Source organism: Chiloscyllium plagiosum, unplaced genomic scaffold, assembly GCF_037043375.1.
Source record: "Chiloscyllium plagiosum isolate Xiang-an unplaced genomic scaffold, Cpla_swu_hap1 HiC_scaffold_1, whole genome shotgun sequence".
Lineage (NCBI taxonomy): Eukaryota > Metazoa > Chordata > Chondrichthyes > Orectolobiformes > Hemiscylliidae > Chiloscyllium > Chiloscyllium plagiosum.
Window position 1 is genome coordinate 154675008 of NW_028270139.1, and position 14344 is coordinate 154689351.

The 14344-nt window shown below is 48.2% G+C and overlaps 1 protein-coding gene and 1 long non-coding RNA gene across 3 annotated transcripts in view; one reads left to right on the plus strand and one right to left on the minus strand.

Annotated features, from left to right (window-relative positions):
• Positions 1–320: 320 nt before the first annotated feature.
• On the minus strand, positions 321–13179 carry LOC148152248 (uncharacterized). Its single transcript, XR_015758549.1, has 4 exons — positions 12835–13179; positions 12417–12696; positions 4849–4944; positions 321–390 (listed from the first exon to the last, which is right to left on the minus strand). It is a non-coding gene; the product is annotated as an uncharacterized LOC148152248 (long non-coding RNA).
• The window catches only part of LOC122553785 (dedicator of cytokinesis protein 2-like), a 1246386-nt gene continuing 1244468 nt past the window's right edge, over positions 12427–14344 (plus strand). For both annotated transcript variants that reach the window (XM_087991733.1, XM_043698147.2), the window contains exon 1: positions 12427–12562. In XM_087991733.1, the coding sequence (XP_087847859.1) occupies positions 12520–12562 (43 nt within the window). In that variant the 5' untranslated portion in view covers positions 12427–12519. The remainder of the gene's footprint in view (positions 12563–14344) is intronic.

Genomic DNA, 14344 nt, shown 5'->3' on the forward strand with positions numbered 1-14344 from the left:
CTGCCTCTTGCAAAAGTGACAAAAAGATACAAGCTTGTTTCTGAAGCCCTAAACAAACCTTTGTTGCAAAATAAGGTCAAAAATAAGTAGAACCGCTTCCACTGGTAGGATAGTAGGTCACCAAAGGATCAACTTTGAAGATAGTAGGTAAAAGAATCAAGCTTGATGCACTGATGGAGGTGAGATGAGTGTCCTTTATGCACTGAAAGAATGTAAGCTGGAATGCACTCGTTGACAGGTGGTGAATGTATGTTACATAATGAAATTCAAGGGGAACTAGATAAAGGGAAAAGCTAAAAATCACACAACACCAGGTTATAGTCCAACAGGTTTAATTGGAAGCGCTAGCTTTCGGAGCTCCCCTCCTTCATCAGGTGGTTGTGGAGGACACTATTGTAAGACACAGAATTTATAGCAAAAGTTTACAATGTGATGTAACTAAAATTATACATTGAAAAATACCTTGACTGTTTGTTGAGTCTCTCGTCTATTGGAATGACCATGATAGTTTCACTTCTTTCATATGTAAATCACAAAACTTTTTTTAAAAGCTACATTCTCAGGCTAACTGTAACAATTGGTGTCAGCTCAGACAAGATGTTGAAGATATTAGCCCCCTGTGTTCTCGGTCAGTGCCATAATGTTTAGACTGATTCTAAGCGAAAAAGTGTGTTAACAGAGACTTACATGGATTCATGAAGTTTTTGAGCAAAGTACAATGTAACTCTGCAAGTACAAATTCAACCCACAAATGTATATGTGTATGTGTGCATGTGTGTGTGCGTGTGCGTGTGTGTAAAGTGCCGAAGTCTGTGAGAAGATGAATATGTGTGTGTGAATGTGTGTGTGTCTGTAGGAATGTCTGTGAGAGAGAGTGTATATATAGAACATAGAACATAGAACATTACAGCGCAGTACAGGCCCTTCGGCCCTCGATGTTGCACCATCCTGTCATACTAATCTGAAGCCCATCCCACCTACACTATTCCATGTTTGTCCACATACCTGTCCAACGACGGCTTAAATGTACTTAAACTTGGCGAATGTACTATCGTTGCAGGCAAAGCATTCCATACCCTTACTACTCTCTGAGTAAAGAAACTACCTCTGACATCTGTCTTACACCTATCTCCCCTCACTTTATAGTTGTGTCCCCTCATGTTTGCCGTTCCCATACTTGGAAAAAGGCTCTCCCTGTCCACCCTATCTAACCCTCTGATTATCTTGTATGTCTCTATTAAGCCACCTCTCAACCTTCTTCTCTCTAATGAGAACAGCCTCAAGGCCCTCAGCCTTTCCTCGTAAGACATTCCTTCTATACCAGGCAACATCCTAGTAAATCTCCTCTGCATCCTTTCCAAAGCTTCCACATCCTTCTTATAATGCGGTGACCAGAACTGTACACAATACTCCAAGTGTGGCCGTACCAGAGTTTTGTACAGCTGCAGCACAACCTCCTGGTTCTAGAACTCAATTCCTCTATTAATAAAGGCCAAGACACTGTATGCCTTCTTAACAACCTTGTCAATCTGGGTGGCAACTTTCAGGGATCTGTGTACATGGACACCGAGATCTCTCTGCTCATCTACACTACCAAGAATCTTACCATTAGCCCAGTACTTTGCATTCCAATTACTCCGTCCAAAGTGTATCACCTCACACTTGTCCACATTAAACTCCATTCACCACCTCTCCAGCCCAGCTCTGCATCCTATCTATGTCTCTCTGCAACCTACTACATTCTTCGTCACTTTATCCACAACTCCACCGACGTTAGTGTCGTCTGTAAATTTACTAACCCATCTTCTAAGCCCTCATCCAGGTCACTTATAAGAATGACGAACAGCAGTGGACCCAACACCGACCGTTGCAGTATGCCGCTAGTAACTGGACACCAAGATGAACATGTTCCATCAACTACAACCCTCTGTTTTCTTTCAGCAAGCCAATTACTGATCCAAACTGCTGTGTCTCCCACAAATCCCATTCCTCCGCATTTTGTATAATAGCCTACTGTGGGGAACCTTATCAAATGCCTTGTTGAAATCCATATACACCACATCAACCGGTTTACTCTCATCTACCTGTTTGGCCACTTTGTCAAAAAAGTCAATAAGATTCGTTAGGCACGACCTACCCTTCACAAAACCGTGCTGACTGTCCCTGATCAGATTATTCTCTTCTGGATGGTTATAAATCCTATCTCTTATAACCTTTTCCAACACTTTACCAACAACTGAAGTGAGACTCATGAGCTTCTGCTATGAGTCCAGAGATCGGTGAGCCCATGGGTGTTCCGTTGATTTGTTCGTATATCTGGTTGTTGAATGTGAAGTGTGTTGTGAGGCACAAGTCCAATAGTTTAAGTATGCCGTCTTTGTTGATAGGCTCAACGTCCTGTTGTCTGTTCTGTATGTCCAGCAGGTTGGCAATACACATTCAACAACCAGATATACGAACAAATCAGCGGAACACCCATGGGCTCACCGATCTCTGGACTCATAGCAGAAGCAGTAATGCAAAGGTTAGAACAAACAGTCTTACCACAAATTCAACTCAAACTCTGGGTCAGATATGTTGATGACACCTTTGTAATCATTAAAAACACGGAAATAGAGAAAACACACCGGATCATCAACGCCACACTAACAGGAATCCGATTCACGAGAGAAGAAGAAAAGGAGAACCAACTCCCATTCCTAGACGTGATGGTACAGAGAACACCGAATGGAGAATTCACTACAAAGGTATACAGGAAAGCCACACACACAGACCAAGTCCTGAACTATGAACGCAACCAGCCCAACACACACAAACGAAGTTGCATCAAGACACTATTCAAAAGGGCCACAACACACTGCAGCACACCAGAACTGCAAAAAGAGGAAGAGGAACACCTATACAAGGTATTCGCCAAAAACGGATACCCGTGCAATTTCATCAACAGATGCCTAAGAGAAAGACAACGGAACGAGGACATGCCGCAACCCAAAGGACTAGCCACACTACCATACATCAGGAGCATTTCAGAACTGACAGCCAGACTACTGCGACCACTAGGACTTATAACAGCACACAAACCAACAGCCACCCTCAGACAACAACTCACCAGAACGAAGGACCCGATACCCAGCATGAGCAAAACTAATGTAGTGTACAAAATCCCATGCAAGGACTGCACAAAACACTCTATAGGACAAACAGGAAGACAGCTAACGATCCGCATCCACGAACATCAACTAGCCATGAAACGCCATGACCAGCTATCCTTAGTAGCCACACACGCAGACGACAAGCAACATGAATTCGACTGGGACAACACTACCATTATAGGGCAAGCGAAACAAAGAACAGCCAGGGAATTCCTAGAAGCATGGCACTCATCCACAAACTCCATCAACAAACAAATCGACCTGGACCCAATATACCCGCCACTACAGCGGACAGCTGAAACTGACAACCGGAAGCGACAGGCCACTATAGATGCTGGAGGAAACACCACAGAAGCGCTTCACAGGAGGCTCCCAAGCACTGAGGATGTCACCAAGACAGGGACGAAACGTTTGCAACAAAAATTTCCAGCTCGCCGAACAGAATCGCAACAACGAGCACCCGATCTACAAATCTTCACCCAAACTATGAAGATGTTTTTTAAAATTTGATTAGATTCCCTACAGTGTGGAAACAGGGGCTTCGGCCGAACAAGTCCACACCAACCCTCCGAAGAGTAACCCACCCAGACCCATTTCCCTCTGACTAAAGTACCTAACACTATGAGCAATTTAGCACAGCGAATTCACCTGACCTGCACATCTTTGGACTGTGGGAGGAAACCGGAACACCCAGAGGAAATCCAGGCAGACAAGGGGAAAATGTGCAAACTCCACATAGACAGTCACTCAAGGCTGGAATCGAACCTGGGTCCCTGGTGCTGTGGGGCAGCAGTGCTAACCACTGAGCCACCATGCCGCCCATGTTGGTACATTGGGGTGCAAATTTAGTCCCCATGGCTGTTCCATGCGTCTGGATGAAGAACTGGTTATCAAAGGTGAAGACGCTGTGATCGAGGATAAAGAGGATGAGTTATAAGATGGTGTTTGGAGATTGGCAGTTATTGGTGTTGAGTACTGAGGCTGTTGCCGCGATGCCGTCATTGTGGGGGATGCTGGTGTAGAGTGCAGAAACATCCATTGTGTCTCGACAGAAGCTAGGGACCCCCTGTACAATGGGTTTCAAGATGCCTCCAAAATAGCTGAAGAGATTCTCACAAAGGCTCACACTGCCTTCCAAAGAGACACAAAGCCAATACACCAGGATGTCCCATCGTATCAGGCAATGGGACCCTGTGTGAGAATCTCTTCATCCAGACATATGGAACAGCCATGGGGACCAAATTTGAACCCCAATAAGCCAACACCTTCATGCACAAGGTCGAACAAGACTTCTTCTCTACGCAGGACCTCCAATCAACATTATACACCAGGTACGTTGATGACATTTTCTTCCTCTGGACCCATGGCCAGGACACAGTGATGTCAACAAGTTTCATCGACTATTCTCGACTATCTGTCTCATTCTTGGACACATGCATCTCCATCAAGGATGGACACCTCAGCACCACACTCTACCGCAAACTTCACAATGCTACACTTCTCCAGCTTTCACCCAAAACATATTAAAACACCCATCCCCTATGGACAAGCCCATCATGCACACAGGATCTGTTCAGATGAGGAGGAACGTAACAGGGACCTGGAAGGACTCAGGGATGCCCTCATAAGAACGGGGTATGATGCTCAACTCATCGACCGCCAGTTCCGATGTGCCAGAGCAAGGAATCGTAATTACCTCTTCAGGAGACAGACACGTGCTGCGACCGACAGGGTACCCTTCATTGTCCAGAACTTCCCAGGAACTGAAAAACTACGCCATGTTCTTCGCGACCTGCAACACATTATCAACGAGGATGAGCACCTCACCAAGACCTTCCCCACACCTCCACTGTTCACCTTTAAACAGCGCCAAACCTTAAACAGGTCGTTGTTCATAGCAAGTTGCCCGGATTTCAGGACAACTCCATACAACCTTGTCATGGTAGACTCTGCAAGACGGGTCAGAGTGTGGACATGGATACCACCATTATGCGTGGGGACACCTCCCACCATGTATATATCACTCATGCAACTCAGCCAACCTTGTTTTATCTTATAGGTTGCAGGCAAGGATGCCCTGGGGCATGGTACATCACTGAAACCGAGCAAAGGCTACGGCAATAGATGAATGGGTTCTGGATTAGTGGTGCTGGAAGAGCACAGCAGTTCAGGCAGCATCCAAGGAGCAGTGAAATCGACGTTTTGGGCAAAAGCCCTTCATCAGGAATAAAGGCAGAGAGCCTGAAGCGTGAAGAGATAAGCTAGAGGAGGGTGGGGGTGGGGAGAAAGTAGCATAGAGTACAATAGGTGAGTGGGGAAGGCGATGAAGGTGATATGTCAGGGAGGAGAGGGCGGAGTGGATAGGTGGAAAAGGAGATAGGCAGGTAGGACAAGTCCGGACAAGTCATGGGGACAGTGCTGAGCTGGAAGTTTGGAACTAGGGTGAGGTGGGGGAAGGGGAAATGAGGAAACTGTTGAAGTCCACATTGATGACCTGGGGTTGAAGTGTTCCAAGGCGGAAGATGAGGCGTTTTTCCTCCAGGTGTCTGGTGGTGAGGGAGCGGCGGTGAAGGAAGCCCAGGACCTCCATGTCCTCGGCAGAGTGAGAGGGGGAGTTGAAATGTTGGGCCACGGGGCGGTGTGGTTGATTGGTGCAGGTGTCCTGGAGATGTTCCCTAAAGCGCTCTGCTAGGAGGCGCCCAGTCTCACCAATGTAGAAGAGACCACATCGGGAGCAACGGATACAATAAATGGTATTAGTGGATGTGCAGGTAAAACTTTGATGCATCTGGAAGGCTCCTTTAAGGCCTTGGATAGAGGTGAGGGAGGAGGGGTGGGCGCAGGTTTTACAGTTCCTGCGGTGGCAGGGGAAGGTGCCAGGATGGGAGGGTGAGTTGTAGGGGGGCGTGGACCTGACCAGGTAGACACGGAGGGAACGGTCTTTGCGGAAGGTGGAAAGGGGTGGGGAGGGAAATATATCCCTGGTGATGGGGTCTGTTTGGAGGTGGCGGAAATGTCGGCGGATGATTTGGTTTATGCGAAGGTTGGTAGGGTGGAAGGTGAGCACCAGGGGCGTTCTGTCCTTGTTACGGTTGGAGGGGTGGGGTCTAAGGGCGGAGGTGCGGGATGTGGATGAGATGCGTTGGAGGGCATCTTCAACCACATGAGAAGGGAAATTGCGGTCTCTAAAGAAGGAGGCCATCTGGTGTGTTCTGTGGTGGAACTGGTCCTCCTGGGAGCAGATACGGAGAAGGCGGAGGAATTGGGAATACGGGATGGCCTTTTTGCAAGAGGTAGGGTGGGAAGAGGTGTAATCCAGGTAGCTGTGGGTGTCTGGGGGTTTGTAAAAAATGTCAGTGTCAAGTCGGTCGTCATTAATGGAGATGGAGAGGTCCAGGAAGGGGAGGGAGGTGTCAGAGATGGTCCAGGTAAATTTATGGTCAGGATGGAATGTGTTGGTGAAGTTGATGAATTGCTCAACCTCCTCGCGGGACCTATCACCTTCATCGCCTCCCCCACTCACTATTGTAATCTATGTTACTTTCTCCCCACCCCCACCCTCCTCTAGCTTATCTCTCCACGCTTCAGGCTCATTGCCTTTATTCCTGATGAAGGGCTTTTGCCCAAAACGTCGATTTCGCTGCTCGTTGGATGCTGCCTGAACTGCTGTGCTCTTCCAGCACCACTAATCCAGAATCTGGTTTCCAGCATCTGCAGTCATTTTTTTTACTTCGTTGATTTTAACCCTACTGCGAATCCTCTTGCAAGGATGCCTGCCTTGAAGAAGTTTTCCTCCTCTCTCTACAAGAATCTCAGGGAGCCCCTTTCCCACTGCAATTCTCAGGTCATTTCCTTTGCCCTGAAGCTCTTCAACCATGTCCTGAAACAAACTCGCTACCACAGCCACACTTGCTTCCTCAGTGCCTGCCTCCGTAACCAACTCATCCCACACGGACTCCGGATCATCTTTAAACCAGCAGAGTTCGGACCTGAACAGGACAAACAGTACAGACTACAGATTCAAAAACACCAGCAACGGTTCTCCTTCAAGATCCTCTGCTCCACGCTTGCAGCAATGCACCAGCACCTAACCTCTCTACAGTCTGCCCTGCCTCAGCTGAGGGCCACACTCTCTCAGAATTGCAAAGGACCCACTCTGTACTACACCCTCAGGAGAATTCATACTCTCAACAAACAGTATTTCAACTCCATCTCAAACATCAAAAACTCTAAGTACATCAAACTTTTATCTAACCACCTCCACAACCAGTGCTCCTCAAACATTCCAGAAGAGTCCCCCAGCCTCTGGAACTGCTTAGACGTCACTAGCTATGCGGCTGGTGCAGCTGCCACCCCCACGCTGATTGATGATGTCACTTCCGCCCCCATTATGGCCACTCCCACAACCACTTCTGCCCCTCACAATTCCTCATGCATCACACGTGACATCACATCCGCCCCTCACATCATCGCTGATGCCACACATTCAGTGACTTCCGCCACCCCTACTGCCGTGTCTGCCACCACTTCCACCCCCACCAGCGCCACTGCATTCTGCTGACACGCCCCCCCTCCCACAGACCCCACTGTCACTATCCCCACCCCCCAGAACCCCGAGGGGAACACTATCCCTGCTCATGATTCCACCCCCATTCCCCCCACCACCACACCCACTCCAGTTACAGGTTCCGCCCCCACTCCCAGATCCACACCCACACCAGATCCCAGCTCCCAGCCCTGCTGAGTTTTCACCATCCCCCCCAGACCTCCCCCTCACTGAGGACGAACGGTCAGTCCTCAGCAAAGAACTCAACTTCATCCCCCTCCGTCCACGCATCAACAAATTTAATACACGCCGTGACGTCGAACAATTCTTCCGTCGCCTCCGCCTCCGAGCTTACTTTCACAATCAGGACTCCCGCCCACCTTCCGAGGACACCTTCGCCCAACTCCAACACACTGCATCCACCTGGACACCCTGTGCTGGCCTATTACCTGCCCTCGACCTCTTCATTTCCAACTGCCGCCGGGACATTAACCGCCTCAACCTGTCTACCCTCCTCTCCCACTCCAACCTCTCACCCTCACAACGCGCAGCCCTCCAATCCCTCTGCTCCAATCCCAACCTCACCATTTAGCCAGCAGATAAAGGGGGTGCAGTGGTATTCTGGCGCACTGATCTCTACACCGCTGAAGCCAAATGCCAACTCGAGGACACCTCTTCCTACTGCCCCCTCGACCATGACCCCACCCCCCATCACCAAACCATCATCTCCCACAGCATACAGAATCTCATCACCTCAGGAGATCTCCCACCCACAGCTTCCAACCTCATAGTCCGGGAACCCCGCACTGCCCAGTTCTACCTCCTTCCCAAGATCCACAAGCCTGACCACCCTGGCCGACCCATTGTCTCAGCATGCTCCTGCCCCACTGAACTCATCTCTACCTACCTCGACACTGTCCTATCCCCCCTAGTCCAGGAACTCCCCACATACGTTCGAGACACCACACACGCCCTCCACCTCCTCCAAGACTTCCGTTTCCCCGGCCCGCAAGCCTCATCTTCATCATGGATATCCAATCCCTCTACACCTCCATCCGCCATGACCAGGGCCTCCAAGCCCTCCGTTTTATCCTCTCCAGACGTCCCAACAGTACCCTTCCACCGACACTCTCATTCGTTTGGCCGAACTGGTCCTCACCCTTAACAATTTCTCCTTCGAATCCTCCCACTTCCTCCAGACCAAAGGGGTAGCCATGGGCACACGTATGGGCCCCAGCTATGCCTGTCTCTTTGTTGGCTACATAGAACAGTTGATCTTCCATAATTACACCGGCACCACTCCCCACCTCTTCCTCCGCTACATTGATGACTGCATTGGCACCACCTCGTGCTCCCGCGAGGAGGTTGAGCAATTCATCAACTTCACCAACACATTCCATCCTGACCATAAATTTACCTGGACCATCTCTGACACCTCCCTCCCCTTCCTGGACCTCTCCATCTCCATTAATGACGATCAACTTGACACTGATATTTTTTACTAACCCACCGACTCCCACAGCTACCTGGGTTACACCTCTTCCCACCCTACCTCTTGCAAAAATGCCATCCCGTATTCCCAATTCCTCCGCCTCCTCCGTATCTGCTCCCAGGAGGACCAGTTCCACCACAGAACACACCAGATGGCCTCCTTTATTAGAGACCGGAATTTCCCTTCTCATGTGGTTGAAGATGCCCTCCAACGCATCTCATCCACATCCCGCACCTCCGCCCTCAGACCCCACCCCTCCAACCGTAACAAGGACAGAACGCCCCTGGTGCTCACCTTCCACCCTACCAAACTTCGCATAAACTAAATCATCCGCCGACATTTCCGCCACCTCCAAAAAGACCCCAACACCAGGGATATATTTCCCTCCCCATCCCTTTCCGCCTTCCGCAAAGACCATTCCCTCCGTGACTACCTGGTCAGGTCCACGCCCCCCTACAACTCACCCTCCCATCCTGGCACCTTCCCCTGCCACCGCAGGAACTGTAAAACCTGTGCCCACACCTCCTCCCCTCACCTCCATCCAAGGCCCTAAAGGAGCCTTCCAGATGCATCAAAGTTTTACCTGCACATCCACTAATGTCATTTATTGTATCCGTTGCTCCCGATGCGGTCTCCTCTACATTGGGGAGACTGGACGCCTCCTAGCAGAGCGCTTTAGGGAACATCTCCGGGACACCCACACCAATCAACCACACCGCCCCGTGGCCCAACATTTCAACTTCCCCTCCCACTCTGCCGAGGACATGGAGGTCCTGGGCCTCCTTCACCGCCGCTCCCTCACCACCATACGCCTGGAGGAAGAACGTCTCATCTTGCGCCTTGGAACCCTTCAACCCCAGGGCATCAATATGGACTTCAACAGTTTCCTCATTTCCCCTTCCCCCACCTCACCCTAGTTCCAAACTTCCAGCTCAACACTGTCCCCATGACTTGTCTAGACTTGTCCTACCTGCCTATCTCCTTTTCCACCTATCCACTTCACCCTCTCCTCCCTGACCTATCACCTTCATCCCCTCCCCCACTCACCTATAGTATTCTATGCTACTTTCTCCCCACCCCCACCCTCCTCTAGCTTATCTCTCCACGCTTCAGGCTCTCTGCCTTTATTCCTGTTGAAAGGCTTTTTGCCTGAAATGTCGATTTCGCTGCTCCTTGGATGCTGCCTGAACTGCTTTGCTCTTCCAGCACCACTAATCCAGAATCTGGTTTCCAGCATCTGCAGTCATTGTTTTTACCTCAATAGATGAATGGGACCCCACAACAATCAACAGGCAGGTGTGTTCTCTCCCTTCAGCAGTCCAGGACATTCGACCTCGTGGTTTGGGGGGAACCATCTTCCAAGGCGGACTTCAGGACAACAGCAGCAAAAAATGGACAAGCAGAGCCTGATAGCTAAGTTCTGTACCCATACGGAGGGGTTCAACCGGGACCTTGGGTTCATGTCACACTACAAGTGACCACCATTGCACTACACACACACACACAGGCACATGTATATACAGACACTCACACACACTCTCACAAGTATCCTCTCACAAACTTAGGCCACTTTACACTCATACACACACACACTCATATACACTCTCTCATATTCACTCACAACCGCCCACCCCAGACACACACACACTCCTACAGACACACACACTCCCACACTCGCACATGCATCCTCTCACAGGCTTAAACACTTTACACTCACACACACATATACACTCTCTCAGAGACATTCCTACAGACACACACTTTCACACACACACACACATGCATCCTCTCACAGACTTAGACACTTTACACTCACACACTCGCATATATACACTCTCTCTCACACTCACAACCCTCCAACCCAGACAGAGACACACACACAAACGGGGTGAATTTGTACTTGCAGAGTTACATTGTACTTGCTCAAAAACTGTATGAATCCATGTAAGACTCTGTTAACTCATTTTTTAGATTACAATCAGTTTAAACATTATGGCACAGACAGGGAACATAGGGGGCTAACACCTTCAACATCTTATCTGGCTGACACCAATTGTTACAGTTAATCTGAGAATGTAACTTTTAAAAAAGTTTTGTGATTTATATATGAACGAAGTGAAACTATCATGGTCTTTCCAATAGACGGGAGAGTCAACAAACAATCAAGGTATTTTTCAATGTATAATTTCAGTTACATCACATTGTAAACTTTTGCTATAAATTCTGTGTCTTATAATAGTGTCCTCCACAACCACCTGATGAAGGAGCGTCGCTCCGAAAGCTAGTGCTTCCAATTAAACCTGTTGGACTATAACCTGGTGTCGTGTGATTTTTAACTTTGTACATCCCAGTCAACACTGACATCTCCAAACCAGAAGGGAAAATAGTACAGGCTACGGTCAAAGGCAGGAGAATGGAATTAATTGGACACCCTTTCCAATGAGGTGGCAGACACATGATGCATGAACAAGACCCATTCTAGGTGTACCTTTCCAATATGTATTCTTCCCTTGACAATGATGGAATTAAACAATAGGTCAGTTCGCATTGAAATAAAAGAGAAATGAAAAGCAAAGTATTTCATGGTGGACTGTTAGGCTTCAATTACCAATCTTTTCCTGAAATATAAATACACTATGGGAGGAGACTGGAACACCCAGAGGAAATCCGCGCAGACATGGGGAGAATGTGCAAACTCCACTCATTCACCTGAGGCTGGAAATTAAGTCCAGGTCCCTGGTGCTGTGAAGCAGCAACATTAACCACTGAGCCCCTGTTGTATGCTATGCCCCAACTGTTAATAATGTGCCTGGCAGCCTTCCGATCCCTCTGGTCCAGATGCTCAACATTCAGGATCTGATCTCATGGTAAAGTTAGGAGGCTGAATGGGTTGACCGTGGCTGCTCATTGGATGCTGCCTGAACTGCTGTGCTCTTCCAGCACCACTAATCCAGAACATGGACCTGTTGCTTGGTTTAAAGCAGGAGACCTGAGTGAAATCATTTAGCAGTGCATGGGGTGTTTTAGCTGGGAGGACACACGCGAGGGTTAATCTGCCAGATGTGAAGCATCAGCCAACTTTTAGGCTGAGTTGCAGAATGACTTAGAGACACAGAGGAATCTTAACATTGCACTTTCATATTTTGACATAACAGTTCTGCACTGTGAAACGCTTCCTTACTGTCTCACTGATGTGTGACGTGGTTTAAGCATGTGATAGACTTACGTCTTGGCCCTTTGCACTGAACAGAGCGTTGGGAGCGGACAGACTGAAACTTTTTTTTTTGAGGCTGTTTTGTTTTGCTTCCCTGGAACACACATAACGAGACATGCCTTCCTGGACTCGAACCGTGGATGCCAAATATGGAGTTGGTGAGTTCTGGAGTACTATTTGTGTAGCCGTTTTCAACTGTAGCCTCGGGAAAGCTTCCATCAGTCGGATTTAGTGGTAGTTGTATTATAAGAGTTGGAGCGACAGTTATTTCCTGGCCAGCTGAGTAGAGACGCTAACGAAAGAAAAAGAGAACAGGATGTGGTTCAAAATAAATAGTGTAATTGAAAAAGAAAAACGATATTTTGGTTGTGAGTATTAAGCAGTGTTCCCCCAAACAGTAGAAAGGTAGTCCATTGAGAGGGTGCAGTACATTCTCAATTCACCCTGCGGTAGGCTCAGTCACAGTGCCGTTGTGAATTGCAGTCTCTAGATGTGGCAGAAACTCTCTCTTGACGATCTGCAGCTGGCACTGAGGAAACACCTCCGGGAGAGATGTAAGAAATGGTGCAGGTGAACCTCTGAGCATGCTGGTTCTTCCTGTAGCAGTGTCCTGTCAATGGGTGTAGCTTTGACTGGTTAAACTCCAGCACGCGTTTGGGAATCAGTGAGTTTTGGCACTGTGAATTGTGCCTCAATACTCACTCTCTCTCTCTGTCGGTCACACACACTTAAGGGTCTCAAGAGCCCTCCTAAAGAAAGCACTTGAGTAAATTGCAGAGACCCTTAAGCATGGTGCCTAGACACCTGACTCACTTACAACTCTTGTCATTCTGACCTGCGCCAAGTGGAAGACTTCCGTCCAGAAAAAAAAACACGAGAGTAATTTAGCATCTAAAACTGACCAGGAGAGAGGACGAGAAGCAGTTTGTTTTTACAAAGTTCAGCAGTACAACTTATCACAACTTTTGGCAAGTGGCTTGAAAGTTGGAGAGAATTTTATGTTCTTGCAGTGTGTTGATTAGCTGCACATTGTATTGTGTGAGCATTCAGCAGCCTGTTTGAATTGGATCAGCTGCCAGGATGTTTTCAAATTGATAAGGCTTCAATAAGGTTATACTTATAATTTTTGGTCTCTCACAGCCACCTAAACAACTCCACCCAGTTGCCCTATAAATAGTAGGGGGTGGTGCCAGAATGTAACAGATTTTGTCTGATTAAAATGTCTCTATAATTCTGTTGATTTGTCTCTTATTTGTGGACTGGGTCTAGCTTTCCCTTTATCAGCCCATTGAAATTTTTGAATGGGGCCATGCCTTTATCACACTTGATAAATGTACTGCTTTGTAGATAGAACTCCTACGAAATAGGCCCTTCGGCCCAACAAGCCCTCACCAAACCCATTCTCTATCCCATTACTCAACATTTACCCTGAACTAATGCACCTAACCTACACATCCCTAAACACTATGGGCAATTAGCATTGCCAGTTCACCCTAACTTGCACATCTTTGGACCGTGGGAGGAAACCCGCATAGACACAGGGAGAATGTGCAAACTCTATGTCGGTAGTCACCTGAGGGTGGAATTAAACCCAGGCCCCTGGTACTGTGAGGCAGCAGTGCTAACCACTGAGCCACCATGCTGCCCCACAGTAGTATGCCTTAAAGGAAGATACTATCCAGCTGACCTTTGATTATTAACCTCTCCAATACTGATTGAAATCATCTCTATTTATTTACCCTATCAAAACCATTATCTCGAGCACCTCTCTAGGTTAGAGGGGTGCTGGAAAAGCACAGCAGTTCAGGCAGCATCCGAGGAGCAGGAAAATTGATGTTTTTGGCAAAAGCCCTTCATCAGGAATCGAGCACCTCTGTTAAATCTCTGTCTAACCTTCTCTGCTGTAAGGAGAACAGCCACTGGTTCACTTCATATTCCTG